The sequence below is a fragment of the Mastacembelus armatus genome, chromosome 8, assembly GCF_900324485.2.
Source record: "Mastacembelus armatus chromosome 8, fMasArm1.2, whole genome shotgun sequence".
NCBI classification, from domain to species: Eukaryota; Metazoa; Chordata; class Actinopteri; order Synbranchiformes; family Mastacembelidae; genus Mastacembelus; species Mastacembelus armatus.
In genome coordinates, this window is record NC_046640.1 from 21,566,077 (window position 1) to 21,585,570 (window position 19,494).

The following is a 19,494-nucleotide window of genomic DNA, read 5'->3' on the forward strand; positions in this document are numbered from 1 at the left end:
TTTTTAGTACCACATGAATCCAACAAAATACAGTACATGACAGTACTTTCACTTCTTTTCTTCCAGGAGGTCAAGAAATAAAAGTGATCTGGAAGAACATCAATAAATAAATAAAAGGCTTTCGTCGTATTTCTCTGTGCTGGTTGTTGGTTATTTCTCAGGGCCACATGTTGGACTATCACCTCCCAGCTTCAAACCTGCTTCATGAACGTGATGATGTTTGCATTAAACTAGAGAGAAATACATTTCTGATATTACTGCAGTAAAGGATTGCAGTACCTTTTTCTTCCACCACATAAAATTACTGTGTTTCAAGGTGTATTTTCATTGATTTGCTTGTTTATTTTAAAGGCACAGATACACACAGGAGGCACGAGCTGCTTGTCTTCAGAAAGTTATAGTATACAGAATATTTAAAAACAGGCGTCCACATGCACAGTACACAGTGTGGTAGTACATGTGCACAGTACGTCCAACAGTCTTCAAATCTTTATTGTGTTCCCAAACACTGGAACCTACGTCTGTGACCTGGAGGCTCCAGGTTTTAACATTTCACCTGACAATGTCGTCAAGGTGAACTGAGATTTAATGTAACAGAGAAACTCCACGCTCAGCAGGTCAAAGTGAAAACAGCTCTTTAGTGTCAAAGCCTGCAGACGTCGTTCTGCACAGCACATTTGAATGCAGCCAACCTGCAGTGTGTTGAACTGATGTAGGAGGGTTAAGGATTTAGAGACACATTAAAGTTAAAGTAGGAAATTTAGAATTTAGCTCCTTTTTCTTAATATTTACACACCAACACAAGCAAAGATGTTTTACTGAGCCAAGCAAACAGGAAAACGTTCAACTCTGCTGACCTACAACTGTATCTAATGTTTCCATCACCACTGGAAGGTCCTGAGAAAGAGGCAGCGAAGCAGTTCAACCTTCTTCAGGGACTGAAAGGTTTGTGGCGTTCAGGAAACGACGCCGTGTTTTCTGCCCGTCTGGATGAAGGCGTCCACGCAGCGGTCGATGTCTTCGTCAGTGTGGGCGGCTGAAATCTGAACTCGGATCCTGGCTTTGCCCTTCGGGACCACTGGGTAGGAGAAACCAATCACATATATTCCTGTGGAGGGAAGAGACGAGTGGTCAGTGCTTCATCCACACCAGCTGCTGTGATTCAATCTGAGCAGTAACAAGGTAAACACAGTGGGACTGAATCGTCGCTGAACAACAGAGCTGGGTGCATTTTAGAATTCATTCAGAGTGACAGTAGCCGCTGTGAGCCCAGAGGTGCCTCACCGAGCTTCAGCATATCGTCGGCCATTACAGAAGCCAGCCGCGCGTCTCCGAGCATCACGGGGCAGATGGGGTGAGCTGAGCCTGCGATGGTGAAACCCGCCTGCGTCATCTGGTCCCTGAAACTGGGTGAACAGAGGAAAGTATCAGTAACTGTCACAGGTGGAAATGTGACTCTTAAACTTCAGGGATTCTCCTGATTCTTCCTTCAAGTCTGTTTCCAATAACAATCCTGAGGAAAATTCCACATGTACGTATGATTTGTTCAGCACATAGTTCAATAACGTGACCTGAAGGCTGCAGAAACAAGATGATGGGAGATGGATTTATTCACTTGTAGAACAACTGATTATTTTTATGACCTTCCTGGATGAGAGCTAAGCTCTGACCCGTCCTTCAGAACAAACGCACCTGGTGGTTTTGGCCGCCATGCTCTGTGCAATCTCATTGGAGTCGAGCAGCAGCTCCACGGCCCGGGTGGCGCAACCCACTACAGGAGGGGGCAGGGAGTTGGAGAACAGGTACGGCCTCGAGCGCTGCCTCAGCAGCTCAATCAGCGGTTTAGGACCCACTGTGTAGCCGCCTGAAACACACAGACAACTTGTGTCTTGACACCAAACAACATGAGAACACGTCTGACACTTTAAACCTACAGCACAGCCACTGGTTAGCATAGCTCCGACTGGAAACACAGGAAACTGTTAGCCTGCTCCGTATGACCTCCTGATGGGGGTCAGTCTCAGCTCCCTGTAAATATCTGCTCAACTGTTTTCCTCAGGAGCCGGAGACCAAAACATGTCAGCATGTTCCCCGTAAGAAAGATCCAAAATGAAAACACATCTGTGGACGACCTACCAGCTGCTCCTCCCAGTGCCTTCCCCAGGGTGGAGTTTATAATGTGAACTCTGTCCATCACTCCCAGCAGCTCGTCTGTTCCTCTGCCAATCACAGGACAGTCCTACATCAGTGTGTCGCTCCTTTAACAGCCTGTGTCTTTTCTTTAACTTTTATCTTTATTTTGCTTCCGATGTGTTTTTGTAAAATTACATGTTATGAGTAACAGGGTTCAGGAAGTACTTCATTAATATATAAAAATACACTTTGTATTATTTGAACTGTTAGTAAACCAGCATTGTTGTCATTCACCTGCCGCGGGGCCCCAGGAAGCCGGTGGCGTGGCACTCATCGATAAACACCATGGCTCCGTACTGTTCAGCCAGGTCACAGATTCCTGGTAAAGGGGCCACGTCTCCGTCCATGGAGAAGACGCCGTCCGTCACGATCAGGCGCATTCGAGACGACTGAGGAGGACAAAGCAGAGTCGTGGCGACCATGGCGTCAAATATGGCTGTTTAGAGGTGACTTTTTTTTTTTTTATCTACACGCACCTTTACAGACACCTGTCAGAAATTACCTGTGTGTGTCCAGAAGCATCAGGTGCTAACATGTTAATGTTAGCATCAAAACCTACTGCTGTGCTGCTCCCAGTGTCTGAATCTGTGACTCTTACCCTGAACAGGCTCATTTGTCATATGATTCGATATGAAGACATCATAAAGAACAACAAACATGAATTTAACACACACACACACACACACACACACACACACACACACACACACACACACCTGAGCCTCTTTGAGCTTGTTCTCCAGGTCGCTGAGGTCCAGGTGTTTGTAGCGAAGCCTCTGTGCTCGACACAGACGGATCCCGTCGATGATGGAGGCGTGGTTCAGCTCATCAGACAGCACCGCGTCGTCCGGGCCCAACAGCACCTGAGGTCAGCACAACATCAGCCGATTTACAACATCAGTAAATTAACCAATCAATCAATCAATCAATCAGTCAGTTATCAGAAAGCTGTACTGTGGCTGAGGTTCAGGACTTGCACTCATACAACCCTCAAAGAAAAAAAATTCACTAAGGTTAATGTTAGCATGGTTTAGCTAACTTGGCTAATATCAGCAATATACATTGCTACATTAGCTAGCCTGCTAATTAGCTGACTGTGTCTGTGATTGTGTCCACGTGTGTTGTTTCTACACCAGGTGAAGCTGACTTTACTGTTCTCAAGCTCCATGAACTTCCTGTGCAGCTTCTGGCTCCACTTGTCTCTGACTGGGACTCTGGGCCTAAACCAGCTCCAGTGCGAACAGTCAAACTTCACCATGTTCAAACCCATGAGTCCTGAAGGTGAATTCTGAGCCAAAATGACACACGGTCATTCTCACAGTGAGAAACTGGCTCCAACATAAATGGAAGCATTTATGTTGGAGCCAGTTTCTCACAGTGAGAAACTGAAATGTGCGTGACGCACCTCAAACAGCCCAGCGTTGGCATCGAAGCAGCTGGCATACAGGATGCAGTCCTCCCGCTCATGAAACTCCGCAAGTTTCTGCTCCAGATGTTTGTGAATATCCTGCAAACAGAAACGAACGTAGCTGCTACACAATCTCACGTCGCTCCCCGTGTGTTCACGTGATGTTTCAGCACACTGCTCACCACACCTGAGTCCCACAGATGAATCGGACCGAGCTGAGTCCAGCTCCATGTGTCCTCAGAGCGTCGATCCCTGCCTGCACCACCTCCGGATGGCTGGACAGGCCGAGGTAGTTGTTGGCACAGAAATTCAATATTCCTGAGAGAGAGAGACAGTGAGTCAGTTCAGGTGGAAGCTGAAGCTGCTTCATTGTTTAAGGCTGTTTACTCAGCAAGACAAGAACAGGAAGAGAAAGTCTGACAAAAAGAAACAACAAAGCCAGAAACCAGCCAGAACCACCTGTGGACGTTCAGGATGAAAGTTCTGCCACCTTTGTCTACAGACTGGAATATTTGACTGTATTTTATTGTCACAAGTACTTTGTATACTGCTGGGTAGCTGACGTTAACTACCTTATATACTTCTAATTTGAAGTACTTTATATACTGCTGGGTAGCTGACGTTAACTACCTTATATACTTCTAATTTGAAGTACTTTATATACCGCTGGGTAGCTGACGTTAACTACCTCATATACTTCTAATTTGAAGTACTTTATATACCGCTGGGTAGCTGACGTTAACTACCTCATATACTTCAAATTAGAAGTACTTTATATACCGCTGGGTAGCTGACGTTAACTACCTCATATACTTCTAATTTGAAGTACTTTATATACCGCTGGGTAGCTGACGTTAACTACCTCATATACTTCTAATTTGAAGTACTTTATATACCGCTGGGTAGCTGACGTTAACTACCTCATATACTTCTAATTTGAAGTACTTTATATACCGCTGGGTAGCTGACGTTAACTACCTCATATACTTCTAATTTGAAGTACTTTATATACCGCTGGGTAGCTGACGTTAACTACCTCATATACTTCTAATTTGAAGTACTTTATATACCGCTGGGTAGCTGACGTTAACTACCTCATATACTTCTAATTTGAAGTACTTTATATACCGCTGGGTAGCTGACGTTAACTACCTTATGTACTTCTAATTTGAAGTACTTTATATACCGCTGGGTAGCTGACGTTAACTACCTTATGTACTTCTAATTTGAAGTACTTTATATACCGCTGGGTAGCTGACGTTAACTACCTTATGTACTTCTAATTTGAAGTACTTTATATACCGCTGGGTAGCTGACGTTAACTACCTCATATACTTCTAATTTGAAGTACTTTATATACCGCTGGGTAGCTGACGTTAACTACCTTATGTACTTCTAATTTGAAGTACTTTATATACCGCTGGGTAGCTGACGTTAACTACCTTATGTACTTCTAATTTGAAGTACTTTATATACCGCTGGGTAGCTGACGTTAACTACCTTATATACTTCTAATTTGAAGTACTTCATATAGCACAACACGGAAATACTCAGGTAAAGTACTAATACCTCAGAAAAGTACTTAAGTACCGCCCTTGAGTAAATGTACTTGGTAACCACTCACTGCCACGGCTGCCGTCCACGCGGATCTGGGGACCCTGCTTGGACGTGATGATCCTCTCCCCCTTCCACGTCCCTGCGGCCCGGATTGTGTCCAGCTCCTTCTCCAGAACCGCTTTTGCCCCGGAAGCAGCAGCGGCGTAGGTCCGCCCCGGGGCGCAGGTTGAGGTCCGCAAGGCGGCGCGGACTGGTCTCACCAAGATCCGAGCAGCTTTTCCGACCGACATGACGGTGAAACCGATTGTTACCGATGAGAAACGTGAAGACCGGAGACGAGGCGGAGCTGCGTCATGTTGCTAAGGGGGGCGTGTATGCACGGTGGACCAATAAAATGCCAGGACGCCTGACAGGTGGTTCGTTTTGTCCAATCAGAGTAAAGAAAGTATTTACTGGTTCACAGTACCTCCCTGTGTAAACTCTACAGGTGACATTTTACTGCTATATTTACCTGAGTGGGAAAAGATTAGAGTTCACTGTTATTTGCAGTTGATTGGCTGATCTTTCAAATCAGCTTTTAATTTTTTGAACACATTTCTTTAATTTGCAGTAGTGGAAGGTAAATAATTACTCGTACAAACTGTACAAACTGTACAAACATACAAACTGTACATACATTCAAATACTGCACTGTAAGTGTAACTTTGAGGTACTTGTACTGTATACTTTATCAGCGCTTTTGAAAGGACTTGTATTTACTGTAGTAGTACTTTTTATTTATTAACATAATGTTTCTACTTTTTTTTGTTGTCACTGTTGTTTCTATTATTTTTATCTGATAAAATGTCTAATATCACATCCCAATTGTACTTTATATTGTACTCCAGTTTCAGAAAAGCTGTTTTAAAGGTATTTTTCTTATTCTTATTTAAAACTCCTTCAACTTTCTCTCACATCCATAGTTAAAACTAAACACATTGGCCTTGGACAGAGGAAAGTGACAAACCAGAATCCACAAATATAAGGACCCTTAATGCACTGTTAGGTTAAACAAAAACACACAGACCTTTAGTTAATAGTTTAATTCATGACATGTTTGTCATCAATTTCTGTTAAACTTCATAAGTTAAATGTAAAAAAAACTCATTCACTTTTTTCAAGCATCAGACTTTTCCTTTATGTGACACTGAGCTTGTCTTAGTGTTTGCTACTACAACAGGGTTTTCTGCGACACATATCTGACCCCCCCCTCTATATATATATATATATATATATATATATAACAGCAATACAATACATAAAATAAGTTGCAAAATGTTTTCTGTAACAATATCTTCTCTCTTGTTCAACAGCAGGAATGTAACCATAAAAAAATGTGCAAATATTTGCATTACACACATGAACAAACCCTCATAACAACATCAAGTAAAAACCTCTGTCCTTCAGCAAATAAGATTATTTTTATCAGTTAGAAAACACATTTGCGTTGCAGTAAAGAGCTACACTGTCCCTCCTCACACATGGGCTGTAGTTTCCACCTTAAATGTGCCATTCAACCCTTCATCTAATAGAAATCTCCATTCCCCAGCAGATGGTGCGACAGCTTTGTCAGTAACGTTAGTCTGGCGTGTTTCAGCGAAGCGTCAAGGCTCGGACTGGTTGGCGTCCTGTGATGAAGCTCTCAGGGACGGCAGGCGCTCAGCTGCTTTTGCTCTTTCTGCCAAAAATCTGTCAAATTCTGCCGAGAAAAACAAGCAGGGTCAGATGATTTTTGACTTCACCTAAAGAAAAATGACTGACCAGAATCATGGGATGAAGAAACGGAACAGGAAAACCTCAGGTACAATGAAAAGAGAGGAGACAAAAATGCAAAAAAAAAGCCTTTGGACGTGATATTGATTATGTGAACTGGGTTCAGTTTTTTTATGCCTTTACTTGTAAATAATGTCAGGAGACATTTTGGAGCTGCAGGGTTTCTGTGCAGACTAGATCTAGTGCCATCTGCTGGTCAAACACAAAAATACTGCGCAGCAAATATAAAGAATAAGGTGCATGGAGAAGATTCAGCTGCAGACTTATACACTTAAACTGCCTGATGCTGCAGGTGTACGCATACCCCAAATAAAATGCAGAAGGATGAATGTTGCCTCACCTTCACTGGTCACACCATCAGAGTCCTCAAAGTCGTCATACTGTGCCACAAACAGAATCTTTGATTAAAACATGTTCAGTAATTCAGTTTTTCTGCTGTACACATTTACTTTGGTTTGTGTTTGTGAAGCTCTACTGTGAATTCAAATGTTGAAATTAACCAGAAAGACAAAAGAATACGCATTCAAAACGAGTAACACTGTTTTTACGTTTGCTTATTTATGTAGAGTAAATTCAGGCCACGCACCTCATCATCCAGTTCTAGCCATTTCTCAATATCATCCATTACATTGGACTGGTTGATAGGAATCTAAGAGAGAAATCGAAACATGAACCACTGAAGAGGTGACAAGGCTACCAAACCACCAAGAAACAAACACACATCAAACAACAAGCATGTACTGCAGGTATGACAACAATGAGGTTTATCCAGACAGTGCAAACCAAACAGTGTCATGCTTCGTGCTGGGCGTCAACTCTAAAAATATCTTGGGCTGATAGAAAAGCATGCAAACCACTGTGTTCTCCCACAACAACAACAACACCAGAACCACCAAACCCCAAAAGTAATCCAAACAAAAACAACCCAGATCACAGCAAAGGTGGACTGCAACCTGAAGAGAAAAGCAAGAGACGCAGGGTGTGGAGGGTGGATGGATGTGAACCAGGACACATTTTAGACCCACCATTCCCCTTTTAATCATCCAGTCTAACTTTGGTGAGGAGCTGCGGGTGGAGGCCGGGCTGTCATCCTTCAGACAGAGTTTGTTTAAGAGGAAAACAGTTACTGAAGTAGAGCAACACACACATTTACTCAGACCAGGTCATTCTGGACTAATTCACCACAGAAACCCTCTGAGAGCACAAATATCTGTCCACTAGACCCTTTCACAGTAAATACCAACACCAAGTGCCACCTCTTGAATCTTCAGACTAAACATGAAAACGTCTTCGCTCACCGTTCCAGTGTTTAGTAGTTTGCTGTCCTGAGCTCGAGCCAGGCCGTCCACTTCGCTGCGCTCTCTGAAACACAAGGGTTGGACCTTAGCTAACTGCCCCGTAAACCGATAATTCAGATTAACACAGTGAAATTTCTGGCACATGTCTCGAAAAGGGATTAGACGGAATAAGTCAGAGTTAAGCTCCAAAACAAAGATCAGCGTCTTTGCTGCAGGCTGCTCAGTGAGACTGTCATTGAATTAAACAACATGTGGTTTTTGTTCTTTAGTGGTGCCCAACATCTTCTCTGATGTACAAGGGCACCACTGCAGCCCTTCAGTTAATTATCTAATATTACTGGTTAACATGACTGAAGAGTTCATGCTCAGGGGGGCATTTATACTATTACTGTGTTTTACCCACTGCTCTAAGTTTTCTCACTACTGTCAATCACATCCTGTAGCATTCATGGAGCTGCACATGTTTATGTTACCAAACACACTCTCCTTGCAACTTGTGTTTACTGTGTATGTGTTCAAGGTTATAATAACGATGATATACAGTATTTCTGTACCTTGGTATTTGAGTTATTTTCTGTGATAATGTGTCCTCAGATTCACTTGTACCTGCAAGAATAAAAACAAGTAATTTTAGTTTGTGTCATATTATTGAAAGTGGAAATCCTGGTACACAAACGTTTGAACTATAAAATATTTGAATTTATGAATAGAAATTCACACACTACCCAGCAGTATGGAAAATACTTCAAATTAGAAGTATATAAGTAGTTAACGTCAGCTACCCAGCGGTATATAAAGTACTTCAAATTAGAAGTATATAAGGTAGTTAACGTCAGCTACCCAGCGGTATATAAAGTACTTCAAATTAGAAGTATATAAGGTAGTTAACGTCTGCTACCCAGCGGTATATAAAGTACTTCAAATTAGAAGTATACAAGGTAGTTAACGTCAGCTACCCAGCGGTATATAAAGTACTTCAAATTAGAAGTATACGAGGTAGTTAACGTCAGCTACCCAGCAGTATATAAAGTACTTCAAATTAGAAGTATACGAGGTAGTTAACGTCAGCTACCCAGCGGTATATAAAGTACTTCAAATTAGAAGTATATAAGGTAGTTAACGTCAGCTACCCAGCGGTATATAAAGTACTTCAAATTAGAAGTATACAAGGTAGTTAACGTCAGCTACCCAGCGGTATATAAAGTACTTCAAATTAGAAGTACATAAGGTAGTTAACGTCAGCTACCCAGCGGTATATAAAGTACTTCAAATTAGAAGTATATAAGGTAGTTAACGTCAGCTACCCAGCGGTATATAAAGTACTTCACATTAGAAGTATATAAGGTAGTTAACGTCAGCTACCCAGCAGTATATAAAGTACTTCAAATTAGAAGTATATAAGGTAGTTAACGTCAGCTACCCAGCGGTACATAAAGTACTTCAAATTAGAAGTATATAAGGTAGTTAACGTCAGCTACCCAGCGGTATATAAAGTACTTCAAATTAGAAGTATATAAGGTAGTCAACGTCAGCTACCCAGCGGTATATAAAGTACTTCAAATTAGAAGTATATAAGGTAGTTAACGTCAGCTCCAACATTAAAGTGATCAACACAATAATCATCAATAATTAGAATCTAATAATATCAGATCCATTCGTGACTAAGCAGGTTTTTTACACTGTGGTATTTCTACTGTTACTACAGTAAATACTCTCAGTACTACTTTATTTATACTATTAATAACAACACACATAATAAAACAGTTGTTCTTACTCAGTTTTGCCAACTGACTGGACAGACTCTCAGCTTTTGATTGGCTGAGTGAGCTGTCACTGGCAGCCGATGCGAGCTGTGATTGGCTGGGAGACTCATCGGGGAGATCGAGGTCTGACATGCTGACGAATGAATGGCTCTAAAAAACACAGAGCAAATAACTGAAGGCAGCTGTCCCCCACGTCACACAGTTATGAGTCGTAAACATCAACCAGCTCCTGTTCTCTACCTTCTGTGTCGCGTTCGGACCATTTGTTATTCTCCTTTCAAACCTGTGAATGACAAAAGCACATTAATATCAAACCGAGACAACGAGCCTTGGAGTTTGTTAAATAAATGTTGTTGACCTCTGGTAGCGAGTGAAGGTGGTGTTCATTTCATCGTTTGTCGCCAGTAACTCTTCGATCAGCTTCTCCTCGCTGAGCCTGGGGACGATCCTCACTATCCTGTCCTGCATTTCCTTACAAACTGTGTATAACTGCTAATGACACAATCAGACAAAGCATGTGTGGGTGGGGGGGGGGTCGAGGGGCCAGATGCAACACGACAATACGTACAATGCGAGATCAGTTAAGGGTAACACGGGGGGGGGGGGTCACTCAACATTTCTTGCAAAAAGAAGGAGCCGAGAATACGTCACATTACTGTGGCAGAGCTCAAATCTGATGTTTTTACCTCCAGCAGCTCCATGTCTGCTTGTTTCACCGTGACAGGATCCAGCTGACTCATGATGTCTGACATCATGGTCAGGTTGCTGCGCACCACACCCAGCTCTGTCTTCAGCATTTGTACCTGGAACACCAGAGGCACTTCCTGAATCAACACAGCTGTTGCAGAGGATGAGCAATGAATCACCGATCATACAAGAGACGTTTTTTTTTTTTTCGGCCAACGTCTGGGATTAACAGCAATAACGTGGATTTAAAGGCCGAAACATTGCACTGAAATGCAGCATCACCTGGCTGGGGGTGAAGGCACTGGTTCCCTCTAGGGCCAGTTTTAGCTCAGAGGTCTGGGGTGGGATGAGCGGAGATTTGCAAGAAAGGTGCACAGCAGGCAGAGTAGTGACAGAAGGCCCGTTCCCAGGCAAGGTCTGGCAGACAAAGGTGCAGAAATGAGCCAATAGAAGGAAAGCCAAAGGTGACAGGTAAGCACCCTACTATCAGCAGTAACGTAAAGTTCATCCAGTTGTGTTCGCACCTTTTTTGGAGCTTGCACAGGTGAGTAACCGTGCAGTTCTGTCATGGGGAACTCCAGCCCTTTCCTACGCAGGTCTTCGTACACCGACACCACACCTGTCAGGTCAGGTGAGCTGCGGAACGCATCAGCCCACGCCTTGACGAGACAAAACCACAAATTACTACCAGAAGGTCGAGCAGAACACTTCCATCCACAAACTAATTTAATACAGCTACACCTTGTGCCTCACCTGTATGATGCTGAGCACTCTGTCATGCAGTACTACTGGCGGGTTGTTCTTCGGGATGATGGACCGGACCAGAGCCCCTTCTATAAAATCCCGTGTCGTCACCAGGATGTGAAACCTGTAGCCACAGTTTTTCACGCAGGTCTCCAGGACCTGACATCAGAAGGACATGACAAGTCAAACCAGGTCTGACGTCAGATTACACCTGAACAGAATCAACAGGATGACTCACAGAGAGGGTCAGCATAACCTCCTTGAAGTTCTGGTTCCCCACAATCCTTTTCTTTATGGCCCTGACTGCATCCCTGGGTCTGTAAACAGAGAAGGTCCAACAGTCAGAAGGTGTGTTTGCAAATACCACTGCAATATTGCAAAAAAGGCTTTTACTCTTAGACAGGGTGGAAAAGTAGTTGTCACACAAAACCAGCTGTACCAAGACCCTCGAAGATGAGAAATGAAACCTGGGAAAGAAAACTGATAAACATGGGGGAGAGCACCAGAGGAGGGATCGCTCTTCCAGGACAGACAAACAGGAAAAAGATGTTGTATGTGCAAAATACAGGAACAACAGATTTACAGAATCAGGAGGACAACATTATAACTTTATGAATCGTTACTTCAAATCCTAAGACCCATATATTAATAGTGGATATAAAAAGTGCATTTTTTTCATAATTCAGTAAAATTTGCACTATATTTATAAACTCAGAGGAGTGTAACCCCTGTACAGATAACACACACCCTTCCTCTGAGCTGTTGATTATGTCGCAGATTTCCATGTTGAGGGCCCAGTCTTCTGAAGTCAGGTTAGAACCTGTCGCACGCTCTGTAAAAAACACAAACAAAAATACGACTTACTTAGAAAATAAGAAGTTGTTCTTATATACTTCTAAGTATACTTATTGGCTTATTATACACATAGTGACTGTAACACATCACTGTCATTACACTTTATGATTTCTGGTGTCCCTCAGGGATCAGTCTTAGTCCTGTTTTTTTTTAATCAATAATAGTCTAGATTTAACTGTACATTTCATTTCTATGTATTTGCTGTTTCTAAGCATCAACTGTTTTGTTTATAGGTCTTACAAAGACACTACATTACATATTTCATTACAATGAAACTGATGCTAAGTGCAGCATTTTAGACGTGTCAGGCCGAGGCTTTAAAGGTTCAGTATTTACCCCATACGTCATAAATAAATATCTGAAGCTCTTGAATATTTGATGGTGATTAGTGACATTATCTCTGCTTTCATTAAAGATGCGTATTTGTTTATTTTATTTTTATTTATTATTTTCCATCAGTCAATAAAAACAACCATTACCCTGCAGGCTGATATAAATGTGGGTCAGGTGGGTGTCGTCAGGCTCGAACAGACACAACAACAACCAATCGGTGCGCGCAGCTCAGCCTCTTACTCCCGCCCCCTCACGTCATTGGTTCATGGACGCGTCAGTGCAACCTAAGCGCTTCTGTCAGCCTTAATCAATTTAAGTTGAATTTATTATTTTAGCGCACGAACACCTGCGATACCCGGCGTCATAGTAAAAACACAAATGGGAGCCACAGACATGAGAGTGTGTCTGCAGCGCACAGCCGCAGCCTGCCCACCCCTTTGACCACCTCATTATAATTAATCATCAGTCTTATGAGACAGCTCACCGATCCGCTGTCCCACCGGCGTGCTCAACGGGTTCCCCATTAAAAACTCCATGTTGAGAGCGCAGAGGACCCAGCGAAGCGCCGCAGTCCCCGGGCCGAGCCGTACGCACCGCCAAGCCCCGCTGGCTCCCGCAGGCTGCAGCAGAGCGCACAACAAAGTGGGGCAGCGCCGCAGCTGCGTCAGGCTTTAAAGGGGCAGAGCCTGAACCACCACATGCGCGGTGCAAACATGTTGGAACTGCGCCACATACAGGCGGTTTGCATATCTGCACGTACGGGATCACTCATGTCTGTCTCATGTGTCCACTGAGGCAATAGCACCTGATGTTAGTGCAAGGACAAAAAGAACCAACAGCAGTGTGCAAAATACTGGAATAAGTAAAAGTCCTATTGTGCTTATATCAAAATATTCTTGTAGTACCCACCTCCATGTTCCTCTGTGGTCCTGCTCAGATAATCCTGCTGATCTGAAATAGTGACCTGTGTGTGACGACCACTGCTCCTTCTCTTCCTGCGGCTCCTAACCTCTGTCGCAGCTGCTGATGCTCTGGTTCCATCTTTATCCAGTCTCAGTCTGGTTCCTCCCCATGTGGAGCCACGTTGCATCAGGCACAGACCAGGTCAGAAGAGAGAGACCTGCTGTTTCTGACCTGGAGACCACATCTGGACTCATTTCTGTTCAGTCTGCGTCCTGTTGGTTTTGATGACCCAACATTCACAACCCAGCTCAAAAATACCAGTCATAGTAAGAAGGCATGACTGTGGCTGTGCTCAGTTTAATTTCACACTCTAGATCAGGACACGTTAAGGTGAAGTCAGTATTTTTCCCACAAATCCTTGTGCTGGCGTTGACTCTGCCACATGGGTGCACTGTTTGATCTGTTTTCCCACATGAGGCTCTGAATCAGCGGCTCTGTGTCCTCACTCAGCTGCTTTGTGTTGATTTGTTAACGCTCAAACCTAATTCCAGCTTTTTTTTTTTTATTTTCCACTGCACGTTCCTAAATGAACTACGTGCACACGGACGCTGGGGAGGACCAGTCGCTGTTTGCTCATGATGTGAGTGCGTGACTCAGACACAGTGACTCACAGCTGGTGCACAACCCACTCTTCTGTTTACACCAGCAGATATGACACAGTCCAGCCCATTACAAACAGCCCTGTGTGGTTCAAGTGGGTGCTTTCCTTCAAAAAGCATTTGTTCATTTGGTCCTTGAGGTTTTGTCTAATCTGATCGTTTGTTTGCTCTTGCAGAAACAAAGGTGACGCCCATGTGGGGAAAAAAAACATTTTATCACTTCTTATTGTTTGACGCTTTCAGATCTGTGCCTCTTGGTTAATTTACCTAATACCTAATAAAATGGACTCCACCTCAAACAATGCTGTGCTCCCTCTGCCTCACCTGTGCAGAGGTCTGTTCACCTGCAGCCATATAGGTGTGATGAGAGTGGAAGCAGCAAACACCAATACTGAAATAATGACATCTAATGTAGGAAATCAAATATAATTTTCACTTTCCAAGCAAAAACACTAAATATTCACAAATCAGTTGCTATTTTCTGGTTTGTATTTATTAATTCAGATTTTTTGTCACCATCAAACACATTTTACAGACAAAACAATAAATAAATAAATAATCCAAGAATAGAATCATTAAAAATAAGTAGCTGCAGATTTGACACTGTTATTCTAACACTGCTGCTTACTATTGATTACAACATATTTGAGAACTTCAGTTGCTACGGACAACTTATGATTTCTGCATTGAAAACACTTCATTACTTTGCATTGTTGTAGAGAATAATGAGGACTTGCTGCTTTTCCTTATAACTGTGTTTATGGAGAAATACTCATGAGACAAATACTTGCATTCCTGTATAAAACTGTTAAATTGTCAGCACCTCAATAATCAAACACCACAGCAAAATCGAGAACAGGGACTTTTTTTTCCCTGTGTTCAGTATTTTTAATTTGTAGTACTCAAAGTACATATTCAGGAAAATGTACTTTAACTGAAGTCACATTCTCAGTGCATGACTGAGTATTTTTGCAGTGTAGTAGTATTTTTACTGCAGTAAATGATCTGAGTACTTTTGCTACCACTTATGAGCATATTGGCTCAATCCACATACTACAGTATAACTAACACACACACACACACACACACACACACACACACACACACACACACACACACACACACACACAGAGTGCTACATGACGGTGCAGCTGAAGCTGCAGCAGTCTTTCAGCAGCATCAGTCCAGTTTTAGTGAGGACCGGCGCCGTCTGCTGCGATGTGGACGCTACCTTCGAATCTCGTAAAGCACCTGAACGAAAAAGAGAGATGACACTAAACTGTGTGTTCAACCCCCATCAGGGAAAACATGAACCTTCTTGAGTCTGTTTTTAGCCATTTTATGTGAGTTTTTATGTATTTTGCATCTTTTATTTGTCATGAGTGGAGAGAAGTGATGACGACAAGGATAAAATAATTCAGTTTCAGATGACAGACTCATGGTCAGACTCACCTTGTACTGCCAGTGCTTTGGGTATTTTGGACTGTAAGGAGGCAGCCATCTCTCTGTCCTCCTCTCTTTCCCTGTGGAGGAGAAAGTTCCTTTGCTGTTAATTAGCTGTTGATTTCCTGAATCTGAGTCTCGTCTGTTTCCAAAAACCAGCTCCAGTTGTCGCTGTGAGCAGAGAGAAGCTGGTGGATCAGTGGAACCAGAGACCAGTGGACTGGTAAACGGTGACGGCAGGGTCTGGAGCTGGTTTTTGGAAACAGACGGGCCTCCCATTGTTGGTGAGGAAGAACCATGTGAGACAGCTCAGCGGTGTGGCTCCCTGCTGGGTTTTTAATAGTTTTTGGACAACAATGGAGGTCTACGGCTCAGACCCATAAGCTGAACCAGGTTCTGGATTCACACATATTCATTGTTGCTGCCAGTCTCTGGATGGGATCTGGACTCAGTAACACACACACAGAATCACCTGCTGCTTCTTTTATTTATATTTGTGCACATGACAAAGTGAGGTGGCAGAACTATTCCAAAAGCTAACTGTAATCCCCAATCTGAAGATCCAGACCTTCAGATGTGCACGTTCACCACAACAACCTCAAGTTTTCAATACCTTTACCTCAGCCTCTCAAACTCGGCGTCGTCCACGAGGAAGTCCCTGGTCTCCACCAGCTTGTTGATCTGGAGCAGCAGCTCCTCTTCCTGCTCCCTGTCCTCTTTCAGCTTGTCTTTGTCTGTTGAAGAAGAAAACACAGGCGTCACTGAGAGATAACTGAGAAACAACCACGTTATCGGACAGGAAAGACAACACACAGTTACTTTTGGCAGCTATTTTAGTTTCAGACCTTATGGCCTGACCATATACTTTCACAATACCTGTCTAGCAGCCCTGACATTAGCAGGTGTATGTGTGCATACTGCAGTTTCATTTACCTGGAATGGACACAAGTTTCTGCAGCTCCTTCTTCAGCCTGGTGATTTCTTTACAGAGCTGGATGTCGTCCATCCTGAGTAGAAAACAATCACGTGGTGACAAATATTAAACTATGAATAGACATTTTGCAAAGAAACCAACAGGTGTCAGTGTCAAAACTATGGTTAAACTAGTCATGCAGAGCAGCATACACTGACTGAGACGTCTAGTTTTCTCCTTACGGGGCTTAAAAACCAGTTTCCATCCTCACCTTACATAAACAGGGAGCAGTGAATGATGGGAGCATGTCGCTTTAATCAAACAGGCCTCAGGTGTCTCAGGATGAGTCCTCCACTCAGCTCCACATGTATATTCATGAACATGATCCTTTCAGATCAGCAGGTAAGAGCAGATTCTGTTTTGTGCAACATCACGTGATACATGGCACAAACCTCAACCCTCATCAGACTCGTAGGTTCGAAGGTGAAAACATCATTAAATTCTCTGCTTCTCTTAACATCATGCATCAGTCGTCTCTGCTCTCTCCACCCTCACGTGTCACAACACTGAGGAAGGTCTCGGCAGAAAAAGAGTGAAGTCATTAAAATCAGCGACCGGAGACAGATCCGTCAGGGGGGAGGGAGATGCAGAGTGTGTGCTGGCAGTGTAAGACCTGAAATAACACTGCTGTTTGTTCACACACATTTGTTCACACATATTGCTACCGTGCACATGGCTGCTCCTGCTGCTGCATCTTCCTCCTCGGAGACTCCAACCAGCATCTGGCGTATTCAGATCCCTGTGCAGCTTTTACTACACTCTTCACTGAGTCTCAACATAAAGTCCTTTCTTTCAAATTACCGAGGCTGCTCCATTAAAACTTAAAAGTGCATTAACTGAGTTTCTGTACAGACTGGATACGCCTCCTTAATCCAGTTAGACATTAGCATTAGTGTGTGTGTGTGTGTGTGTGTGTCTGAGAGGGATTTAAATGTTTTCACAGAAGAAGAAGAGCTGCTGAAGAAGCAGATCTTACATGTATCTCAGCTCCGACTCTCTCCGGACCAGGACGTCTCGAACCCGCTCGATCCTGCACAGTTCTCCTTCGATGTCCTCCATCGTGATGGTGGAGTCAGCCATCGAAACGACGTCCTCTGAAAGAACAACACAACAGCTGCAAATGAGCAGCAGAGAAACTGAACCAGGGTCACAGAGACACAGATAGGGGACTGATGGAGGTTTGGTTGTTTGTTTGGCCTGTAATGAGCAGAAACAGGCGTACGCACAGTTAAAACAATAAATGATCCTCTGGTTCTTCTTAAACTCCAGGTGAGATGTCTCTAAACGTTAACAATGCACCATTTCACCTCCCCCACAGCTCTGATTTGATCAGCTCTGTAGAAACTCCCCCCGCAGACACAGCCTGCAGCCTCCCACTCTGCACTGGGAGCAATGAGTCATCCAGCAGAGCTTGGATTGGCTTTTAATTACCCGACCCTGTGAGAAAAGACAATCACACACACACACACTACACACACACTACACACGAGAGTCTGAGCCTCCATCTTCAGGTCTTTGTACAGGTGTCCCCTGGGATTTAGGTCTGTACTGTGGCTGGACCCCAGGGACAAAGACTTGTCCTGATGCTGCCCCCACCTTCGTCACTGTTCGGATGGTGTTAGAGGAGATGAGCAGAGTCCGGAGGAGTCCAGCTTGTGACTGATCAGAGACTCAGTTCCTCCTGCTCTCAGATCCTTTAGATGCTGTTTGACAAACCCCCCAGCAGCTCATCTGTCTTTTCCTCAGAGTCTCAGTCTGACTGATGGAGCTACTGCAGCAGGACCTCTGAAGATCTGTCACAGGGACCACTGGGCTCTTGGTCTCCCCCCTGACCGAGGCCCGGCTCCAGGAAGAATCCTGGTGGTTCCAGACTTCTTCCATCTCCTAGTGACTGAGGCCGCTGTGCTCCTGGGAACACTCAGAGCTTTAGACCTGGTTTTATCCCCTGGTCCTGATCTGAGTCTCAGCACAGTCTGTTCAGTATGAGAGACTCATTTTGTCCCATTATCACCAAATGTGACCATGTTAAGCCCAGAACAATAAATGAAATGTCATTTTTTAAGAAAAAACAATTTAACTGTGCAATTAATTCTAGACAATAAGTGTTTTCTTACATAAAGAGTGAAACCTGTTCACCTCATACAGTGACACATTGGTCTTGTTAAATTTAAACCCCAAACTGCATTTTTTCTGAAAACTCACCTGATTTCTCCATCGCTTCGTCCACTTGCATCTGCTCCAAAGTGCCACAGGGTTTAGGTTTTCTCTCTGTGTCCATGGAGCATTAAATCCCACCGCTGTGTTTCCTCTGCAGACACTTAGAGATATCCTTGCAGCCTGACACCGATCAGCAGGACCCGACTGTGTGTGTGCAGCATCGCCGTAACGTGTGTCGGGGATATAACAGGAGCAGATCCGCCGCTCAGTCCTGCACTGCTGGAGCGCTCAGCCTGGGGGAGACAATGATGCTCTGGGGCGCCACCTACTGACAAACACACACTGTGGCACTTCAACACATCACTGCTCTCAGGCAGGTCGGAGAATAAATGACACCTGGATCCATCAGGAGGAAAATGCTGAATTTCAGCTTAGGCCAAAATATTTGGAAAGGTCTGTACATTTAAATCTGATGAACATAAAAAAATACTGCATGACATAAAGATGGTTAAAGTTCTGATTCACTAATTAACACAAAAACATCTGCCAATCATGGCACACAAAAGTTTGAAATATAAAATATTTGAATTTATAAATAGAAATTCACACACACTACCCAGGAGTATATAAAGTACTTCAAATTAGAAGTATATAAGGTAGTTAACGTCAGCTACCCAGGAGTATATAAAGTACTTCAAATTAGAAGTAT

At 43.5% G+C, this 19,494-nt stretch overlaps 3 protein-coding genes across 8 annotated transcripts; all 3 read right to left on the reverse strand.

The window, feature by feature from the left end:
* Positions 1–319: 319 nt before the first annotated feature.
* Positions 320–5,511, reverse strand: gcat (glycine C-acetyltransferase). Its single transcript, XM_026324079.1, has 9 exons — positions 5,226–5,511; positions 3,789–3,919; positions 3,599–3,700; positions 2,910–3,056; positions 2,428–2,582; positions 2,137–2,219; positions 1,693–1,864; positions 1,285–1,406; positions 320–1,108 (listed from the first exon to the last, which is right to left on the reverse strand). The coding sequence occupies exons 1-9, from the start codon at positions 5,446–5,448 to the stop codon at positions 957–959; spliced, it is 1,287 nt and encodes a 428-aa protein (XP_026179864.1). The 5' UTR covers positions 5,449–5,511; the 3' UTR covers positions 320–956.
* Positions 5,512–6,225: 714 nt separating this feature from the next.
* Positions 6,226–13,313, reverse strand: tom1 (target of myb1 membrane trafficking protein). Of its 6 annotated transcripts, XM_026326076.1 has the most exons (16): positions 13,135–13,309; positions 12,210–12,294; positions 11,701–11,779; positions 11,472–11,621; positions 11,243–11,377; positions 11,001–11,135; positions 10,718–10,834; positions 10,390–10,523; positions 10,272–10,314; positions 10,043–10,181; positions 8,823–8,874; positions 8,269–8,332; positions 7,996–8,061; positions 7,557–7,619; positions 7,311–7,350; positions 6,226–6,896 (listed from the first exon to the last, which is right to left on the reverse strand). In XM_026326076.1, the coding sequence occupies exons 1-16, from the start codon at positions 13,184–13,186 to the stop codon at positions 6,802–6,804; spliced, it is 1,449 nt and encodes a 482-aa protein (XP_026181861.1). In that variant the 5' UTR covers positions 13,187–13,309; the 3' UTR covers positions 6,226–6,801. The 6 variants fall into 6 exon arrangements, 2 of the variants coding, with proteins under 2 accessions (XP_026181861.1, XP_026181862.1); XM_026326077.2 differs by lacking the exon at positions 7,996–8,061 and having other exon boundaries at positions 13,135–13,308; XR_003296753.2 differs by having other exon boundaries at positions 6,879–6,896; positions 7,557–8,061; positions 10,390–10,520; positions 13,135–13,313.
* A 1,985-nt stretch (positions 13,314–15,298) lies between these two features.
* LOC113141301 (bMERB domain-containing protein 1) lies at positions 15,299–19,221 on the reverse strand. Its single transcript, XM_026325629.1, has 6 exons — positions 18,831–19,221; positions 17,605–17,722; positions 16,589–16,662; positions 16,275–16,389; positions 15,665–15,735; positions 15,299–15,463 (listed from the first exon to the last, which is right to left on the reverse strand). The coding sequence occupies exons 1-6, from the start codon at positions 18,904–18,906 to the stop codon at positions 15,348–15,350; spliced, it is 570 nt and encodes a 189-aa protein (XP_026181414.1). The 5' UTR covers positions 18,907–19,221; the 3' UTR covers positions 15,299–15,347.
* Between the last annotated feature and the right edge of the window lie 273 nt (positions 19,222–19,494).